At 43.6% G+C, this 22,290-nt stretch overlaps 1 protein-coding gene across 3 annotated transcripts in view; it reads left to right on the forward strand.

Moving 5' to 3' along the window:
- Positions 1 to 4,166: 4,166 nt before the first annotated feature.
- rbm33a (RNA binding motif protein 33a) overlaps positions 4,167 to 22,290 on the forward strand; it is a 66,309-nt gene continuing 48,185 nt past the window's right edge. For all 3 annotated transcript variants that reach the window (XM_060928567.1, XM_060928570.1, XM_060928569.1), the window contains exon 1: positions 4,167 to 4,356. In XM_060928567.1, the coding sequence (XP_060784550.1) occupies positions 4,338 to 4,356 (19 nt within the window). In that variant the 5' untranslated portion in view covers positions 4,167 to 4,337. The remainder of the gene's footprint in view (positions 4,357 to 22,290) is intronic.

A 22,290-nucleotide genomic window follows, 5' to 3' on the forward strand; every position in this document is an offset into this window, starting at 1 on the left:
GAGCGTGCCTGATGGACAGGGCGGTGACAACGCAACGGCAGTGCAATCAAAATTACTGAAGTATGTGCATATTACATTTTATTTTCACAATAAAAACACGATGGAAATAACACTCAAGTCACTGTGTGTCAAGTCAAGTCAAGTCAAGTCAAGTCCCAAGTCTTAAACTTCCAAGTCCGAGTCAAGTCTCAAGTATTTTCATGTTTTGTCAAGTCAAGAGTCATGAAAACAGTGACTCGAGTCAACTCAAGTCCAAGTCCCCAAGTCCCCACCTCTGCTGCATGTCTTTGGACTGTGGGGGAAACCGGAGCACCCGGAGGAAACCCACGCGGACAACATGCAAACTCCGCACAGAAAGGCCCTCGCCGGCCACAGGGCTCGAACCCGGACCTTCTTGCTTTGAGGCGACAGCGCTAACCACTACACCACCGTTTGTTGTTTGTGTGTATTAATAACTTTATTTGCATTTTGTTGCTGCTATTTTCAATAAAGATTTTATTAGCGGCCTGAGGCTGGCCAGAGGAAGTTGTTTGATTTTATATTTAAAAACAAAAAGACTTTTCAGGCATTGTAGGTAGGGACAGAGTTGATATGTCAACAGATAAAGCTTCTATCTATTAGATAACTATTTATTTGGCAGGATATTACTGACCAAAATGGAGAGTCTCTCTAGATTAATTTATCCTGCGTATTCCCTCCCTATTTCAAAAAGAATGATAAAAACATCTCATCTCATTATCTGTAGCTGCTTTAGCCTTCTACAGGGTCGCAGGCAAGCTGGAGCCTATCCCAGCTGACTACGGGCAAAAGGCGGGGTACACCCTGGACAAGTCGCCAGGTCATCACAGGGCTGACACATAGACACAGACAACCATTCACACTCACATTCACACCTACGCTCAATTTAGAGTCACCAGTTAACCTAACCTGCATGTCTTTGGACTGTGGGGGAAACCGGAGCACCCGGAGGAAACCCACGCGGACACGGGGAGAACATGCAAACTCCGCACAGAAAGGCCCTCACCGGCCCTGGGGCTCGAACCCAGGACCTTCTTGCTGTGAGGCGACAGCGCTAACCACTACACCACCGTGCCACCCCGCACGGCTATTTATTTTTGCGAAAAATTCCCGCCTGCACGGTCTTATTCGGGCCTACACGCTTATTCTATTTGTCAATACAAGCACGTGTGACGAATGAGCGAAAATAACACCTGAACACAGACGACTCACTACGCACATGCACAGACACAACGAAGCACCGCCGATGCACCAACAACACTGCCGGTGGTAAACAACGGTATCTATGATCGATTTCAATCCACCGAAAATTGACATGAATTTCACCCATCCAGTTCCATAAGGTAGCATATTCTTGAGATATAATAGCATAGAAGTGAATTACAATGCAATGATGTGTGCCGACTGTATGTCCATTGGCTATGTACATATATTTTGTAGTGCATATCTGCACACAGAATAGTCCCAATCAGTGATGTACGGGGGATCCGGAGACAATTTTTTGACATGGTCATGTCAAAAATTTTCTCCAAATCCCCCGTACATCACTGATTGGGACTAAACACAGAAGTGAAGTAATAAAGCATTAAGATATAGCCTTTTTCCTTAAGTCATATTATATTAATTGGAATTAAGAGGCGTTTGTATCTATTGGCTGATCATCCCTTCATATTCTAATTGTGATATTGTTAAAGAATCGGATGAAGACTTAACGGTTCATGCTCTTTCACCTGCTGGATTCAAATGGTGCAATAAAGTCTTCCTCTGCCTCTGTAATAGAATTTTGACATTTTTAAATTAGAATTTTGATGTTTTAAGACGGCGGCACGGTGGTGTAGTGGTTAGCGCTGTCGCCTCACAGCAAGAAGGTCCTGGGTTCGAGCCCCGTGGCTGGCGAGGGCCTTTCTGTGCAGAGTTTGCATGTTCTCCCCGTGTCCGCGTGGGTTTCCTCCGAGTGCTCCGGTTTCCCCCACAGTCCAAAGACATGCAGGTTAGGTTAACTGGTGACTCTAAATTGACCGTGAGTGTGAATGGTTGTCTGTGTCTATGTGTCAGCCCTGTGATGACCTGGCGACTTGTCCAGGGTGTACCCCGCCTTTTGCCCGTAGTCAGCTGGGATAGGCTCCAGCTTGCCTGCGACCCTGTAGAACAGGATAAAGCGGCTAGAGATAATGAGATGAGATGTTTTAAGACCTTAAATAAAGGTAAATTAAAGCAATTTGCATACTTGAGTTTCTCAAGCAAAAGTACTCTACTAGTATCCAGATATTCTTTTTGTTTTAGAGAAAAAGAACACGAACAAGACATTTTGACAGCCATGATATGATTTGTCTGTTTACTGAATTGATATTTGGTCTCCAAGATCTGTTCAGCATAATTTTCTAGACTACAAGTGTGCTTATCGCTTATTATATATTTGTCCTAATGTGCCATCCTATACTCTTATTCCCAACTGCACTATTATTCGAAACTCGAGAATTTTCCGGCCTGCATGCTTATTTCCGGGCGGCACGGTGGTGTAGTGGTTAGCGCTGTTGCCTCATAGCAAGAAGGTCCTGGGTTCGAGCCCCGGGGCCGGCGAGGGCCTTTCTGTGCGGAGTTTGCATGTTCTCCCCGTGTCCGCGTGGGTTTCCTCCGGGTGCTCCGGTTTCCCCCACAGTCCAAAGACATGCAGGTTAGGTTAACTGGTGACTCTAACGCTACGTTCACACTGCAAGGCTTAATGCTCAATTCCGATTTTTTTGTGAGGTCGTTCACATTAACAAATATATGCGACTTGTATGTGATCCTCAGTATGAACGAAAAGCGACCTAAAAGTGTTCCGCATGCGCATTGCAGGATACGACGACGTCACACGCAGTGAGCATGGCCAGTGTTTACGGAAGTAAAACCACCCGGTTGCGGTATGGCCCATCCAATCTAGCTTTAATAGCTGCATCCCCCCAAATGGAAATCAGCTCCCTAACCTCTGCGTCCTTCCATTGAGAAGATTCAGAACCTTCACAGCCCGAAGCGTCCCTCGCATTGATGTCATGCGCAGGGGCGCAGATACGTTTTTTGAACTGGGAGGGACAAAAAACTGGGGGGGGGGACAAAGCTGCCAGCAAACCAACCCCAACCCCGATATGCCTGTCAAACTTGTTGTTAGTAACCATAGCAACCAAGCTCGAGCTCGCAACCTGTGCAGTCTGCGCAGCTCAACCAACCGAATATCAGTCTTTGTTTTATGTGAGTTGTTGCAACTATGTATACACTGCCGTGCACCTCAATAAACCGAATGGTAATTAGTCTTTTGATTTTTCCGTGAGGTTTGCCTTATGCAAAGAAAGACAGCATAGACGTTTTTTCCTCCCTATAAGTGGGGGGGGACCGAATGAGGTGAATTTAAATCTGGGTGGGATGAGTCCCACCCTCTATCTGCGCCCGTGATTATGCGCCATGTTGTTGTAGCTTTTTTTGAGAGACCCGCCGCCTACTTCAGCGCAGAATAGTGACGTTTGTGGCTTGCTGATGACGTGTAAGTCGGATGAATGTCACCTGGCGGTTCAGACTGAAGTCGCATATGAAAAGAGCGGATAGGAATCAGAATTAGGACCACATATCCAAACGGCCTGGGTCGGATTTGAAAAAATCGGATCTGTGTCGTTCATATTGTCAATAAAAGATCGGATACAGGTCACATATGGGCGAAAAGATCGGATTTGAGTCACTTCGGCCTGCAGTGTGAACGTAGCCTAAATTGAGCGTAGGTGTGAATGGTTGTCTGTGTCTATGTGTCAGCCCTGTGATGACCTGGCGACTTGTCCAGGGTGAACCCCGCCTTTCGCCCGTAGTCAGCTGGGATAGGCTCCAGCTTGCCTGCGACCCTGTAGAACAGGATAAAGCGGCTAGAGATAATGAGATGAGATGAGATGCTTATTTCCACCCTACACTCTTATTAATTTTTGCCCATTTTGCCGCCCTACACTCTTATTCCCAACTGCGCTATTATTCGGAACTCGAGAGTATGGTGCTCTATTTGTTTGTATTTTGAATGTTTTTGGAAATAAAAAAAAAAAAAAAGATAACTATTTATTTATTTCACGTGACGCGGCGGACATTTTGAATTGAGCACTTCCGCCTTTCATGGGACCCAGAATGCAACGCGCGCCTCAGTGCAGTCCGCCATGTTTGTGTAGGACTTCAGCGCCGTTTTCACTTCAATAAATGCCCTCACTCTTACTCCGAGTCCCAAAAACACACCGATAGCGGCCGGCTCAATGCATTTATTCACGTTTTAAAGGAAATAAACACTTGGAAGACATCCGCCGTCCTCTGTGATGGCGGCCAGTGCTCGAGGTATGACATATTAAAGGGCTTTACTGACACGGAGTCTGTGAGAGATTCATGCTAGCTGGTTAGCATGACGGGTTTTTTTTTCTCTAACGCCGGATAGAAAGAAGGTTAATCATATTAAACTCGAAGAAAGAAAGAAAACAGAGGTGTGTGTGGGTGTGAGAGAGAGAATATTTATGCAATAATCTGTCCAAGTTGTGTTTTTAGTTGTAAATAAACCTGTTCGAGGTTAGCTTGGGTTGCTAATGTTAACTAGCTTGATGCAGTTTATAATCCATAGAACAGGCGAGTTATAACCTGCAGTGGTGTGAAAAAGTGTTTGCCCCCTTCTTAGTTGTTTTTTCTTTGCATGTTTGTCACACTTCAGTGTTTCAGATCATCAGATAAAGAGAGCACAAAATGCACTTTTCAAATGAAGGTTTTTATTCTTAAGGTAGGGTGGCCAGATTTGTGGTTTCGTCATTTTGTAGAAGCTCACTTTTATCAACATTTTCAGAGAATAATCAAGTATTTTCTTGTTATCTACATGTACTTCTATCACAATTCAGTTAAAGTAAGAAAATCAGACAGCAGATGTGATGATAGGGAATGGGCCAAGAGCCTACATTTCAACTGATTTATTTCACTTTTGTGAAAACGCCAAGAAAATGCATTGCTTGCATATTAACATCATTTTATGCGATTAACCTTTTTTTTTTTAAACAATAGGCTATGCATTGTAACAGGAATGAGCGCCTGAGCCTAAGGCCAAGTTTACATTAGGAGCAATTCCAGCGTTATGGACGTGACACTTGAACTCAAAATGGCAACAAATGACCCAGTGCATGTTTTATTGTCTCCCAGTATTTAAACAGGTGTTGCATATTTTAAGGCCGTACCATACTGGAGAAGTGATAGAACAAGAACAATTCCCATAGTACATCTAGGGCATGCCAGAAAACGCCAATAAAAGATGCGTTATGGATGTGACAGAAAAAGTATTACTTTTCTTGGGTGACTGTACATTTTTATCAAACTCTGTGAAACTGTAAACCTAATGTCGAAATGGAGATATCCATTTGATAGAGGGGTCCAAGGTGAATATTAAAAAATCTTTGTTTAAAATATTTTGTATTTCATGCAGAGTTTCGGAAGGAAAAGTCAGCGTTATGGATGTGACGAAATTCCGTTATGGATGTGACGCGTCTGAAATAGACATGGCATATGTTTAGAAAATCAGCAATTTAACCACCATAACCCTTTGAAAAACTCTCTAAATATCAGCTAAAACTATCAAAGTTCTTAAATAATATTTAGGATGGCTATTGTTTTGCTGTTTTGTGGATTTTAGCATACATTTCTGTGGCTTGTGGCAATAATATAGAATTGTACATGATCAAAGTTGATTTTAGCTTGGGGTTTACATTATAAGAAAGAAAGACTGACAGTGACATATTAGGTTGGTTACAAATTGGTTCAACTTATTCACATCTGTAAAATACAGGCCTAGGTGAGATCTCTGGGAGTGGTTTTGATGTATTATATGTTGCTTTATTTTTGCATGGTGAGGTTGACATTTACATGGAATTGCCCTTAGACCGTATCTGTCTCATTTTCTTCGCGGATGCACTGTCCGTTTACATTAAAACGCCGGGAAACGGGAATCCGCCAGGGTCCACGTATTCAATCCAGATCGTGTCTGGTCCGGTGCTGTGTAAACATTGAGAATACGCGGATACGCTGTGCTGAGCTCTAGCTGGCGTCGTCATTGGACAACGTCACTGTGACATCCACCTTCCTGATTCGCTGGCGTTGGTCATGTGACGCGACTGCTGAAAAACGGCGCGGACTTCCGCCTTGTATCACCTTTCATTAAAGAGTATAAAAGTATGAAAATACTGCAAATACTGATGCAAATACTGCCCATTGTGTAGTTATGATTGTCTTTAGGCTTGCCATCCTTCCACTTGCAAGTGGTAAGTGCCCGACATGCACTGAGATCACACACACAGCGGCTCAGTCCTGAATCACTGCTCATGCACTTCACTGGCGCGCTCTGTGAGCTGCGCAGGGCCGGAGGGCGCACCCTCCAGAGGGCACTCGCTGTTCAGGGTGGAGTGATTTGGAGCGCAGGATGCCTGCGGAGCCGAGCGTATCCGTGTATTGGCGTTGCTATGTGCACGCGAATCATGTATTGGTGTTGCTGTGTGCACACTAATCATTTTAAAAACGTTAATCTGATGATCCGCTGATACGGTCTAATGTAAACCCCACCTAAGGGCGTCTGCATGCTCTTGCGACAAGGCTTTCGCAGACAGTTATAATTTATCATTGAGCGGGGAGTAATATAGTCTGGTTAACACCAGACCATATCACAAGCGAAATATGGTCTGGAATCCGCCTATAGACCCCTTTCACATGACGTCACCGCGCCGCGAGATTTTGTTAGGCGCCATATTGGAAGACCAAGTACATGCACTCACAATATAAAACAAAGTACAAGCGAGAGTAAAGTGACACGATGGATGATAATTCTGGTTATGTGAGTACATTACCAGCTGCAGAAAGGGCACGGTATGTGGAGAAACTGGCTGTGATTGATGGGTTTGACCCATATGATAAGACTCGCGGCAAGGGAGAATGGAAACATAAGGAGGACCGGACACCAATTCTGCCATCTGTTTGCTACCCAGACATTGTAAACTATTTGTTGTTTACACCCAGTGCCTACACTCAGTGTTCGAACTATGCCGATATTTTCGGGGGACCCTTTTTTCCCTTGGGGGGGGGGTGCTTGTGCTTGTCTCGGAGCGCGGATCTCCAAACACATGAGAAGCCTATCTTATGCACATATCACGCGGACTCCACACACGCATCGCGTCTGAAGTCATAACTCATCAGGGGAAATCGTGTCCGCATTGGCATGTTCAAAAAACAACCTCGCGTCAACAATATCACACGCAAGAAAAAAAAACAGTCAGGCTACTCAACAACCAACCTGGCAGCAGCGAGCAAGCCCCAAACCATCCTAAATTATTATTATTATTATTATTAAATTGTAGAAGTCTGGGAGGCTTGCTCCTCATACAGTTATCAACTTGGGGCCAATTTAGCATGTTTTAAATCTGAATTTCTTGCGTTTGCTTACCTCAAAGTGTCCGCAGATCATGCACAGACTTATCCATTATATCCACAGTTTTTTGCCAAGTCTCACACAGGTTTCTTTCAAGTCTACTGTTGGGCCAATAAATCATAAATAAAACAGCTCAGATTTGTTTGTTTAAGTCGTTCGCCACTCCACTTTATTCTCGTGGGTTCACATACCGCTGCCGTTATTTCCCCCGTTTGTTGGTCTTCCAAAATGGCGCAGGGTCTGTTTACTTCCAGTTTCGGGTGACGTCAGTGAAAGGGGTCTATTGAATTTCTCGTAGGGGAGGTGTGGTTTACGATTGTCAACGGCCGTTTATTGGACGTTGCGAATGTCTATCATTTGGCGTATACATAGCCCATGGCCAATCATGGCAGTTGTACCCGGTGACGTAGTTAGAGCGACGAAGAGGCGAAGAAGGGAAGGAAAGAGAAGGCGAAACAAAAATAGGAAAACAATGGCACTGAACGATTACTGCTGTTTGTGCAAGACAAATATGAGAGAAGCTGGTTTGGTTCGTATCGCTCGCCGCCATGTTAAATGTGATCCGTAAACAGTCCCAAATAAACTACAAGCTTCCGTTTGTCGAGTAGTACGCGTCACCGTCTTTCCACCCCTCCCCACTCTCTGATTGGCTCCCTAATGCCGCTTTTCCACTACAAACGCGGCTGAGCCGTGCCGTGCCGAGTCGAGCTGAGTCGGGCTGAGCGGGGCTGTTGGAGTTGCATTTCGACTACAACCGCGCTGAACCGTGCTGGCTGGAAGTGGGTGGACACATTGGGTGGAGTTAGCGAAAGTGGGTGGACGTCGTGTGATGTCGTTAAGCAGTGCAAACAGTGACATCAGTGACAGTGGCGGAACAAGTCAGAGCCGGGCCGGGGGCGGGGCAAATGACCAGGCCCTTTATTAAAGCTTATCATAACATCATTTTAGGCTACAAAATGTCCGCAACTGCGGTGTTTACCAATTTCAACACTACCGGGTGCAACTATGTTATTTAGTACATCAAGTCCTTCAAACGAACATGTAACTCAGAAACAAAAAACATTAGGATACTGTACATGGCTCATAATAAAACATCAATAGCCTATACTGCGCACATTATTTGAAGGGCATACGAATGAGCGCTCAGAGGTTGCAACGGTGACAGGAAGAGTCAGAAATAAAAGGAGGGCGGTGCAAACCTCACTGAATGCACTGTGTTTACCAATTTCAACACTACGGGGTGCAACTATGTTATTTTGTACATTAAGTCCTTCAAACGAACATGTAACTCAGAAACAAAAAAAAACATTAGGCGACATACTGTACATGGCTCATAATAAAACATCAATAGCCTACTGCGCGCATTATTTGAAGGGCATACGACGAGCCTTGCGCTCCGCGAACTCGTGCACGATGCTCTGTATGTCACTGATTCAGTGATCTTTTAAGCGGTAGTCTCACGACCCGAATAGTAAACAATAAACATGGAGGACATGGAGTCGTTAGTGTTGCTGGTCTTGGTGCTGTGGCTTGTTGTCACCGACAACGCAGACAGATACTGGCAAGAGCGTATAGATGAGGCGAGGCGCATAAGGCTTCAGAAATTCTCGTAATTCATAATTATTCTCCTTCCGGGTTTGCGGTGTTTACAGATCCCAGCGCGCTCGCGGGGCGTGTGTGGGCATGTGAGGACACTCCTCCTCACCAATCAGTGCACAGGGGAGTGTCTGCTCACACCCCCAGCCTCAGTCGGCACGGTTTGGCTCGCTTCAGCCCCACTCCAAAACGGTGCGAGTTTTAGGGGCTAAGCAGGGCTGAAATGAGCTGAGTCGTGCTGGTTTTTGGTAGTCGAAACGCGAGCCGTGTCGGGCTGAAGCGAGCTGAAGTGAGCTGAAAAAGGGTAGTGGAAAAGGGCCATAACTCAGGCGAGCCTTTAGACCATAGTTTCCATGCTGTCTTTTCAGATCGGAACGATTGTGCAAAGCAGCATGGGATTTCCCAGGCTAGGAGTAATAGGCGTGTGCGATGTTATTCACCGCCACAACGCAAGGGGGCGCGAAGTCGCTAGGAGTAGTTGGTGGGTGTGGTTAGTGGAGTGTTTATCCTCTGTTACTTATAATGACCAGAACTGGAGTCATATAGATGTACGTACTTCCTCACTCCCTCGATCAACCGCTCTTCGTGCTGCTCCATCTTCGCTCGTGTTTTTAAAAATGCCGGTCGTGAAAACAAACCAAACCGGGAAAGCAGGGAAGCGGAAGTGTGTGTACAGCGGATGTAGAGTGGACCAATCAGAGCCCTCTTGTCTGCGAGGCTTCTGCGGTGGTCACAATTTTTGGGAGGTGCGCGCAGAGCGTCTGCGAAGGTGGGGGGGCTGCGCAGACACCATCTGCAAGGACTGGGTTGTCAGCATAAATTGGCCTTAATCGTTGTCGTCTCCGAACCTTTACCCAAAATGCCTCCGTTTAATCTTAACTATTTTGAAAACGTGAACCCTGAGTTGACAACAGCATCAAACAAGTCAAGACAATCTGTGATACAAGGGGTGTTCATACGGCACATATTTGCATGGATGCTGCACCGATGTATTTTGTTGCGATATATCTTACATCGGTGTAAATTTTGTGGAGCGTTCACACGTCACAAACCTGCTTACTAGAGAGAAGTGTGTTAGCACCGGTGCAGCCCCACTTGCGTTCACACGGCAGTTTTTGCGACCGTGCTATACGATAGTAATAATGCGGAAATAAATGTACTTCCTTTTCCCGGTTGTCATGGCATCACCAAGCGCCGGGAAAACAACGTGGATGAAGACACCAGTGTTGCCAGATACAGCTGACGTTTTCCAGCCCAAAATATGTTCAGATCTGCCAAAATGCACTTAAAACCTCCCAATCTGGCAACACTGGAAGACACGCAGTTCTGTTGTTGATATTCGCCATTTTGGAAGCGCAAAATACCAGGATGCAAATTATGCAATGCCTGTATGTAATCAGCTCTCCTCACGCGTAGCGAGTCTACCCCTGTAGCGTTCAGACGTCCGATTTTATATCGGTGCTGCCCCGCAAACTAGCGTTTACTCCGGAGTAAATTTCTTAAACCACCTCTCGAGCAGGGTTAGATTTAAGCAGCTTTCAGGGGCTACACCGGTATAACTTTGTACCGTGTGAACGCTCTACCGGGGCAGCCCCGGTGCTACACCGGAGTAAAAGTTGCCGTGTGAACACCCCTACAGATTAAAGACAGATGAAAGACAACAAAAAATTGTTTCAGAAACACAACCCACCCACCCTAAAGAAGATGCCATTTTATTGCATATATTTACATGAGTGAATTTGCTCCAGTAGCGCTTTATTGCCCAAGAGCCTGTTGGGAAACTGCGAGCAAGTATCGTCGAAATTGGCCCGGGTAATGAGCAAGGCTTTGAGAGTAGGCACGGTCATGCGATTCCTCTCATCAGTCCAGGTGTTGCTCATGAGTGAAAATATTCGCTCAGCTGGAGCATTGGTGCCAGGTAGGTACATGGCAAAGCTGGCTGACATTGCTGTAAGGAATCTCCCTACTCTTGAAGTGCGCGAACATCTCCGCCCAGCGCTCATCCGTTCGGCATTGTCGCGTAGTAGTTGACAGCCGCTAGCGAAAAAAAATCCGTTATAACGCAGCCTCTATATTGCAACATTGTACAAATAGATGCATTGTAAGGTTGACTGCGCACACACGCATATTGATGCTGAATTGCTAGAAGCTTTACTGACATCTCGTTGGCTGTATACAGTATGATCGCTGTAACCGGGACATTTCAGCGTCCCGACGGACCTTTGTCGGGACTGGGGACACGCAACTCAAAATCGGGACTGTCCCGGTCAAATCGGGACGTCTGGTCACGTTACCCCAAACCTACATGACCCTGTGTGAAAAAGTGATTGCCCCCTCTGTTAAAAACATAAGGGCTGTTTTACAATCAGGGTACGCAAGCTAAAAATCACATTTAACACTTATTATCTTCAATATTAAAAGGCTTGACTAAATAAACTTGGTTGTTTATTGTAGCTCTGTGATGGCTCTATTTACCATGCAAAAAAAAAAACTTGGTGATAACGTTATTTTTGGTGAATGTATGGCAGTATATGTCATATTTAGCAAAATTACTCGTGTCATTTAGAAAAAGTGCTTTTTTGACCACAGGTAGCTCCAAAAGGGATGCACTTAAAGTGCCATTCCACCATTGGATGTATTCTTTGGCATAAAATACAATATATTTTATGACAATATGACTAGACAGAGAAATCTTTTAGCTTCAAAATGATATATCAAACACAATTTTTTGACAACGACAAGTATATTAATTTTGCGACCAAAGTCACCGACCCTTTTAATTTCCGCGCGGTAGTGAAACGTGATGTCATCGGCAGGTTGCCCTTCTTGTGTACCACGTCACGTGTGACGTGGCACAGATTATCAGCAATGGCGGATAGAACGCGATTTCCACTTGTCGATTGCTGTGCCGATATTCACCATCGACCGTCTCCTTTGGGCATCACTTGCTATTTTCCTTCGCTTCTTTTCCGAAGCTGACAATCGCGTTCTATCCGCCATTGCTGATAATCTGTGCCATGTACACAAGAAGGGGAACCTGCCGATGACATCACGTTTCACTACCCCGCGGAAATTAAAAGGGTAGGTGACTTTGGTCGCAAAATTAATATACTTGTCGTTGTCAAAAAATTATGTTTGATATATCATTTTGAAGCTAAAAGATTTCTCTGTCTAGTCATGTTGTCATAAAATATATTGTATTTTATGCCAAAAAAATACATCCAATGGTGGAATGGCACTTTAAATCATTCTTTATACCATAAAACAAATATTTGGTTCCATATCATTGGAAACATAGTTAAGTTTTAATGTTGAATGCCAGTAAGTTTTCAGACTATTTTGATCAAATTAGTCTGTAATTGTGTCAAAAAAATGTCCTCTCGGAGACAGCTAGTTTTTCAATATAAAATAACATATCTAAAATGATTTTCATCCTAAAATGTGGTCAGGATATTGGGACATAAATATTAGAGACAACTAACACAAAGCTTACAGCCTTATATTTAAAAGCACTATGGAAGTAGTGGATTCTGAATTGTCAAAAAAAAAAAGTCCTCTCCGAGAATCACTTCATTTGTTTCTCCAAGCCCTGCTTAAAGCGACACTTAATCTTCTTTATCTTATAGCAGATTACACAAAACTACCATACACACATCAAAAAATGACCTGAAATCTGTTCTTTAACTTGTCCTTCACTTAAAAACTGGTACAAGAACCAGTTTGAATCAATTTGAATGTTGGACCCCTGGGACACAAACTTTGTACCCTGATTGTAAAACAACCCATAAATTAAGTGTGGTTTGGAAAGCTGAGTTGAGTTTCTGGCTGAGGCCTGATTACTGCCACACCTGTTCTGTTCTCAATCAAGAAATCACTTAAATAGGACCTGGCTGAGAAAGTCAAGTCGACCAAAAGATCTAGACATCATGCTGCGATCCAGAGAAATTCAGGAACTCCTCATCATATCTTGTCGTGCCAGTTCAGAGCTTCTTGGTTAGCTTCAAAAACCCCTTTTCCACCAAATCGGTTCCGGTGCTGGTTCACAACTCGTTCAACTTGCGAGCCAGCTGAGAACCAGTTTGCTTTTCCATGGCTCGGGGTGCTAAGGGGAGCCACGTCATTACGTCACTGTGTTTGCATAAACCTTGACGCGAACATTGAAGCAACAACAATAATGGATGACTTCGCATTTGTACAGCTGGTGCTTCATTGGGATCAGATCCAATATGTTTGCGTTGATCGACAGGTTTTGAGTGGACCGCGATTACGTTCTAAAAGACAGGTAATAACCTAATAATGTTTTGACTCTTACTTACACTGACCTTTCACGGTCTTGTTGGTCTTGACAACTCCGCCCCCCGCTGACATAAGCGGTTCTTTCCTCTAGCCTAGCAAAGAGCTGGTGCTATCCTGGAACTGGTTTTTCTGGCCCCAGAGCCAGTTCTTTGTCAGTGGAAACAGAAAACCCGGTTCCAAACTAAGCACTAGCCCCGAACCAGCCCTGGAACTGATTTGGCGGAAAAAGGGCAATCTAGGTCTTGATTGGTGACTTTTGGACCCAGTTCGCACTCACGGAGAATGTGTCCCATAGTTTGGTTAGGATGACCACATCAACACTCGGCTGAGTTCACCCGTCCCCGTTTCAGTAGGTTGTCTTTAGTTCTACTTACTCCGCTCCTGGCTCTGTTCAGGGCAACCCGTTCCCTTCTGGGCAGGTGAGTACCATGAGGTAGGGACTCGCAAGGACTCTGAAGAGCTTCATTTGGTGTTCGTGTCGGAAGCTTTCCAACGGTCTAGTTGGTATTTGGCAGAGTCCTCAGGGTTTAGATTCCGTACAACCATGAAGCTGTTTCTGGACTTGAGTCGTCGTCTTATATCTTGGTAATGGTGTAGAGGATGTCTTGGGGTTTATCCTTTTACCACCCCTAGCTATTGCAGTAAGCACATTGTGTAGCAATTGGTCTCCCGCGAAGGATTAACAGGGGGCACCACATGAAGGTTTGCTACTTGCCCCCCAGGAACAAATGAGAAACAAAGTAATTGAGATCAGTCAGTCTGGAAAAGGTCATAAAGCCATTTCTAAAGCTTTGGGAGTCCAGCGAACCACAGTGAGAGCCATTATCCACAAATGGCGACAGGATGGAACAGTGGTGAACCTTCTCAGGAGTGGCCGGCCGAACAAAATTACCCCAAGAGCGCAGCGATGACTCATCCAAGACCCCACAACAACATCCAAAGAACTGCAGGCCTCAGTTAAAGTGCATACCCTGGACCAGTTTTGTGTTATGAAAGTATGTCCCTTTACACACACACATCCAGAAGGGTAATTTTGCACAAGGCCATCTGTCTACAGCAGAAAAAAATAAAATAACAAAACACGTCTGGAAAAATCCCAAGGGAGTCTGGAGCCAGATTCGTGACGTCACGTGCGGCGGCTCCGCCAGTAGGCTGAAAGACCCTGCATGGATTCAGTGCACAGTCTGTGTAGACCAAGTTTAGCAGCTCGCGATTTTTGCATTGAAATATGGAATTGTCGCCTGAGCGCAACCGTTGGATAAAGAATATGATGAGACGTCCGAATTGGGGCTTCATCTGTTTGGATTTGATGATGATTCAAGTATTCAATAGTAATTCAAAATTGCTCTTATGTATTTATATATTTCTTCATTTAGAAGAGTACTGGCTACTGTAGGAGAAAGATTTCATAAGCTACACACGTGGAATCGGCAAAGCAGGGTTGTATGTAGGTCTGTCTTAGAAACTGGGTACTGCGGGGGTCCCCCACTAAATATACTCCGTCAATAAACTGCACGGTTTTGAATGGTGATGTTGGTTTTAATTTGAAATAAAACGATGAAAGAAATAATCCAGATAAAACTAAATCTTTGATGTGACTATTCAGAATTTGGCAAATTCTGCAATTTTCTGGAAAAATGTCGGCTTGATCTGGGACACGATAAACGGTCGACTACATCGCGTTCCCTTAAAAAGGTTGTAGTCCACTGAAAAGTCTACAGTTATCACTGATTGTATTTTAAGTTGTAACTTTATCCACCTAAGGATTGGTGCGCTCACAGAATAATCATAACCGTAATAAAACATCACGCAAAATATTTCATCACCGTCGTAACTCCGTTTTCCGCAAACCCAAAACGGAAAGCCTCAGGGTCGAGGTCACGACCTCACCAAAAGTAGTAACTTAAAATCACTACGCCGTGTAAAAATTTAGTTAAGTCTGTGATTTTGTTTTTTAAAGCGAAAGCTGAAAGTTAGGTATGGAATATGTTTCTTACAGAATATGTTACGATGGTAGCTGGTCTTGTATGAATTTCTGAGCTATAAAATGAGTCGTGGTCTATTTTTTTACCGTAGCGTGTTATTTGTGTGCGGGGAAGGACACACATTAACAATTTGCATGTGTAGAATGGAATTTTCCACTCCAGCAGTTAGAAGTTGATCGTGCTTCCATTTGCGGTCTCTCTGTTACGCGGGTGATCTGTTCGGACGTTATCGCTGAAAAGGTGAGTTTTGACGGTTTTATTTTGTTTTAGTCTTGCAGTATAAGGCAATAGAATGTTTCTTTTTCATCTTACTTTCATATTTCGTAGTGTTTGCGTATTTTTGGCCAATATTTTGCAACCATGGTCAATTTAGATCGAACTTTTGATAGAATCTACGGCCAGACATTTTGCCCCGCCCCCGCCTTGCGCTCCGTCCGGTGCGGTAGTGATGTCCCGTTGCTCGCGCGCCGCAGCAGAGACCCGCGCGACCTTCAGCCGGTACAGTCGCTGTTCTTTTACCACCGCCGTTATTCTCATCTTTCCGGTGTGTTCTTGATTTTTCCATTGTGTCCTATTTCGCCATATCAAATACATTTTGGGTATCATATTATTCATATTTAAGTGAATAATCAATTCAGTCATCATAACTTGGCATTTTTAACCCAAGCAATCAAAAAGAGGAAATGTATTCAATATTTTCACTCATCTGTGAAGGAGGGGCTTTAATTCTTCATGATGGAGTTATTTTATATGGAAATCAATTTTACAAAAGCGTTTGAATTGGAATAAAAAACATTTTCCACAGTGGAGGCCAGATAAAGCAAGATACTATCTTTATTCTTATTAAACATGATAAACATTGAGTGTTGGGTAAATGCAACAAAAAAAAGAGTAAAATTAGAAAATTAATTTTTTGACCATAATGTCCCAAATGAGAGCGCGGTTTCTGAGACGGACTCATGTACATTTAACGTGTTTGACAGGTCCTAAGATCTCAAGCCCTGACACACACATCCCTTGATACATGTGAAGTCAGTGTATTATTGCCCGGCGCTTTCGTGTTTACTTTTGTGTGTCAATAAATAACATTATCCGTGTACCACACAAACACAGGAACACCTAATTTAGAGTACAGTCTCTCTTATTTCTTACCCTGGCAACAGTCAGCTTGTGAATCGCCGATTTTCTTGGTCTTTTTCTTGGCTCTGCTTTGGTCCTCGGCTTCGAGAGCCTCAGTGAATGCAGCACTTCGCCTTCTGTCAGGGGAGACAAACGCGGCTGGCTCCTTTGGTGACGCTGACACAAATGGAGACGGTGTTGCTCCATTTGTCTGTGTCTTTTTTCAGATCAAGTTGCTTCTTGAAGCCCATTTCCCACTGCAAATAGTTCTCAAAGTCATCAGGTTTTATGAAGCGAGCCCTGCATATGATGCTGTGGTCTGTTGCATGTTGCCAGTTTTTCTGGGCGCCTCGCACAAAGCACTCCCATTTCTCTCTCATTGTCCGGTCTTTTGGAAAACGATGAGTACTCATCCCATCACGATTGGTGTTGCTACACCCTCCTACAATTACGTGATGGCGTTGAAGAAATTTGCAGAAAACCACCAGGTCATATTCTTATAAACAAACCAGCGCTGATGTGGGATTCAGAGGGAGGCGTCCCGCACGTGACGTCACAAAAATCAATGTTTCCCGGGAAATCCAAATGGCAGTTTTTTTCAGAGGCGGACCAATTCGCCTCAAATGGCTTAATTTCAAACTAAATTTTTCTGGTATTGCGCAAGGTAAAAAAAAAATTGCACAAAATGCGACAGATATTTGACCAAAGTTTAACATAAAATAGGAGAATTACATTGCTCTTGTTCCTAAATATACCCAAGATGTGCCCTTTAAATAGGACCTGCCTGACAAAGGGAAGTAGACCAAAAGATCCTCAAAAGCTAGACATCATGCTGAGATCCAAAGAAATTCAGGAACAAATGAGAAACAAAGTAATTGAGATCGATCAGTCTGGAAAAGGTCATAAAGCCATTTCTAAAGCTTTGGGACTCCAGTGAGAGCCATTATCCACAAATAGTGACAGCATGGAACAGTGGTGAACCGTCTCAGGAGTGGCCGGCCGACCGAAATTACCCCAAGAGCACAGCGACGACCCCAGAACATCATCCAAAGAACTGCAGGCCTCACTTGCCTCAGTTAAGGTCAGTGTTCATGACTCCACCATAAGAAAGAGACTGGGCAAAAATGGCCTGCGTGGCAGAGTTCCAAGACGAAAACCACTGCTGAGCCAAAAGAACATAAAGGCTCGTCTCAGTTTTGCCAGAAAATATCTTGATGATCCCCAAGACTTTTGGGAAAATACTCTGTGGACTGACGAGACAAAAGTTGCACTTTTTGGAAGGTGTATGTCCCATTACATCTGGCGTAAAAGTAACACAGCATTTCAGAAAAGGAACCTCATACCAACAGTAAAATATGGTGGTGGTAGTGTGATGGTCTGGGGCTGTTTTGCTGCTTCAGGACCTGGAAGACTCGCTGTGGTAAATGGAACCATGGATTCTGCCGTCTACCAAAAAATCCTGAAGGAGAATATCCGGCCATCTGTTCGTGACCTCAAGCTGAAGCGCGCTTGGGTTCTGCAGCAGGACAATGATCCAAAACACACCAGCAAGTCCATCTCTGAACGGCTTCAGAAGAACAAAATGAAGACTTTGGAGTGACCGAGTCAAAGTCCTGACCTGAATCCGGTTGAGATGCTGTGGCGTGACCTTAAAAAGGCGGTTTGTGCTCGAAAACCCTCTAATGTGGCTGAATTGCAATAATTCTGCAAAGATGAGTGGGCCAAAATTCCTCCACAGCGCTGTAAAAGACTCCTTGCCAGTTATCGCAAACGCTTCAGGGTTTCCCATACATAGACTATTGTGTGGCGCAGCGCCACACAGTGGATTCCTATCGCCACACAATCAGACTCGCGATTTTGGAGAAAAAAAAAATTCCGTTGCGTATCGTTCCGTTCATTCATAGTGCTCTTTCTTCTCGTTCACGCACGCGCGCGCCCTAGGGATGGCGAAAACCTAAAAAAAAATCTTGACCGACCACCGAGCCTCATTAGCCGGTTAAAGTCGGTTAACCTATGAGTTTAAACAGGGATGCAAACGGCGCGGCTTTTAGCGGATGCCGCCTTTTTCACGGCTGAATCGTGCAAAGATCCGATTTTTTTTTTTAGGGGGGGCGTTGGAGTGTCTGAATAATTTCATCAGAGTAAATTCTATATGCTCAAAGGAAAGCAATCGGATCTGCACGATTCAGCCGTGAAAAAGTCGGCATCTGCGCCTTTAGTTTGTGTGGAGAGATACGATCTGCAATAACATGCATTGTTGGCTACAGACCGAAACATACTTTCAGAATGCACTGGCCAAGGCAGGACTAAACTCCATGTGCCTTCTAATAATAATAATTAAAAAAAAAAACAGAATAGTAATTTGTAAGCTAAAAAGCCTGTCTCTACACTTTTTTCTTTCGCCGAGTGGCAGCTGTGTTCAACTGGGGCGGGACATGACTGAATGGGTGTTTCTGATTTGTCAGCTGTCTTTAACTGGGGCGGGAGGGCGGGACATGACTGAATGGGTGTTTCTGATTCGTCAGCTGTCGTCCTTACACCGCATGGCACGCCCCAAGCATTTAGAACACAGAATTCCAAGTCCTCCGCTTCAAAACGATTTATTTATTTATTTTTAACCGACAACCAAAAAAAAATTAACCGGTTGACGTTGATTCGGTCAACCACCGGTCAAACGGTCATCGGTTAACATCCCTAGCGCGCACACCCACACACAGAGAGAGAGAGAGAGAGAGAGACGGAGAGGCGTGTACACAGGCCTGCTGGTGCGCATATACCCGGACTGCAAGTAGGCCTGTTAAGCTAATTAAAAATAACGCAGCCTTCCTGATTCACCTTCCGACCGCTTATTTTAAAAGGTAGCCTACGTCGTGCTCGTGATGAGCTTTATCATAGCCTTCTTGGCTTACAGGAAACGGACATCCCTGAGTCAGGCTATAAACCAATCAGTAGCAGCTTGACGCGAGGAACCGGCCTTATTGCATTATCCCATTTATCCCGCTTCAGCAATGACTTCCCTTATGATAGGGCACTGGAGTTTTTTTTCAGGAAGCCACGCAGAATGAAATGTTCTGATAGGGCATGCAGGCTTTGCACCAGTTAGGGTAATGCTTTTTCATTATTGTTAGTTGCCTTGGTGTTACCTTAAGTGGCTTCTTACATTTAATTATGATATTTTATTATTTTGTTGTTACATTCGACTATTTATTTCATTTTAGTGTTGGTTGAGGTAAGTGTTGAGTTCAATATTTAAAATAAAAACCTCCAGCTTGTTTTTTGCAATTTCTTCCTTGAATGTCAACTAAAGAATGATTGAAAGATTGCCACCAAAAAGGCAAAACACTAAGGTGAAAACCAGAGACGCACCGATTGACCGGCTGCCGATCGGAATCGGCTGATTTTCACGTGATCGGCCATGACCGGCGACCGGCCGGTCAAAATTAAAATATGCCGATTTTCTGCCGATCAAAACTTGTGTATCACATAGAGGTGAAAGTGGAAATACTCGTAATTCGCAACTGAAAAGACTGCAGCTACACTGGCAGCTTGAACATGCTTTCTAGTGCGATTGTGTTGCAATTGCGCAGAACAGTGTCAGTCCTGCGTGCCTAACGAGCTCCGGCACGTGCGCCGTTAACAAAAAAAAAATCACTATATTTGGATATCCAAATATAGTGATTTTTTTTTTTTTGTGCCAGATATTGGATGTGAAAAGAAAACGTTTGTGGTTGTGTGAATTTCCCATTACAGGAATTAATACGTTAGCCTATTACCAAACATCTAGTTAGATTTGTACAAAGAGAGAAAGAAAAAAAATGCCTTTTTGTTTGTTTTACAGCCTTGGTTGCACTTGATTCCATTGGAAATTACTCTACAAATACACATCTGACAAAGATGATAGAATGGCTATGGTATAAGTATGACTGGAAATTATTTTTGTATTTTGATACTGAATGAAGAAATGGGTTGTTCCATAATTCAGGGGTTTTCAAAGTGTAGGAGAGTCAGCCCCCCCTCAGAGAGCAAACAAACAACAGCGCCCCCCTCACAATTTTTGTTGTTGCTATACTTAATGTTCCATTCGTATTTTTAAAAAAAAATGGTTGTTGTACACATTTATTTTTTTCTTTTACACATTTTAAACGTCTGTGCTTTTTAAAACATCTTTTTTTACACATTTTAAACATCTCATAGCATCGTTAGCTAGCACCTCTTGGCAGACAACACACTGTGGCAGTGGAGCATCTTCAGATCCAGTCCATGAAAATCCAAACTTTAAATAATCGTGGTCATACTTCTTTTTTCAGTCCCCCGAGGATTCCGCGGGCCTTTTTTGTGATTGTTGCGGGCTAAAATGTCTGATGTTGCGGGGGTTTTCCAAAAAGTTGCGGTGTTTTTTTAGGTTTTTGTTGCGATTACATTGCGGGAGGAAGTGAAAGTTGCGAGGAATTGTTGCGATTTTCTCTTTTTGTGATTAAAATTGAGCGATGTGTTAAATATTAAGTTATTACTGAAAAACTGTTTAAAAAAACAAAGACACTGAGATTACCAGGACTACAAAAATGCAGAAAAATAGGCTTTACTTATCCAAATGCACCTGTTGGTTCAAAAGTTAAAGTGCAGAGAACCTCACAGCACAACATGAAGTTACCTTAAAATATAATATAAACGCCTCAGCTTTCATGTAAGAAAAAACACTATTAATACTAGTACTGTGTGCAGGCAGTCTCTCCTGAAGACTAAATTAAACAATAATTATAAACTAATAAAATAAATGGCTCAGGCTTCATAGAAGAAAAAAAAACAATTTGAACAGAATCTCACAGTATGATGCTGAAGCTGCCTAAACAATGGAAAATAAAATACCATTTTGGCAAAAATGTTGGCATCCATTAATTTCTTGTATTAAGTAAAAAATAATGTAAAGTGCACACAGTAAACATAACACTTTCAGTAACAGAATTTAAGCCTATATAAACACTGACTCGCACATGCTGCTTCTCTTGAACAGAAACACGGAAGTAAGGCGGAAGGTAGTTTGTCGATGTCACCTCAAGACGACGCCAACGATTGGTCAAAGTTGCGGTGATTGGATATAATTGCAACACCGCCCTGAATTCGCAGGGATTGGTTGAATTTGCAAATCGCAACATCGCGAAATCCTGGAGGCTCTGTTTTTTTTGCTTGGCCCAGACTCTGTCTCCTCACTCACTGTAGCTTTAGGTACTAAAAATCGATCCATTTTGTCTCTGGCAAAGGCTAGCTGAAGTTCGCTAAATGTCCGCAATAGTAACTTATTCTGGTTTATGTTTCCTCACGTTGCGCCCCCCCCGAATGAACTCTGGCGCCCCCCCCAGGGGAGGTGCACCCCACACTTTGAAAAGCCCTGCTATAAGGCATAAGTTTTCAGATCTAAATAGGCTTATGAAAGTGTGTTCCATAGCAGTGGGCAAATAATATATGAGAGGGAAGTTGTTTTGTGCCAGATATTGGATGGGAAAAGAAAAAATGTTTGTGTGAATTTCCTATTTCAGGAATTAATATGTTAATACCAAACATGAAGAAAGATTTTACAAAGAACAATGTCTTTTTGTTTGTTTTCAACCTTTGAGGTGTTGAAAATTTATTACTGAAAATCTGGCAGAATGTTCTATTAAAGAAAAGATGAAAAGAAAATAGTCTTTGTGTGTGCTGTGAAGCGGTTTGAAAAAAATGAAATCAGAATCGGCCAAAATCGGTATCGGAGCAATTCCAGCATTATGGACGTGACACTTGAACTCAAAATGGCAACAAATGACCCAGTGCATGTTTTATTGTCTCCCAGTATTT

Source organism: Neoarius graeffei, chromosome 1, assembly GCF_027579695.1.
Source record: "Neoarius graeffei isolate fNeoGra1 chromosome 1, fNeoGra1.pri, whole genome shotgun sequence".
Lineage (NCBI taxonomy): Eukaryota > Metazoa > Chordata > Actinopteri > Siluriformes > Ariidae > Neoarius > Neoarius graeffei.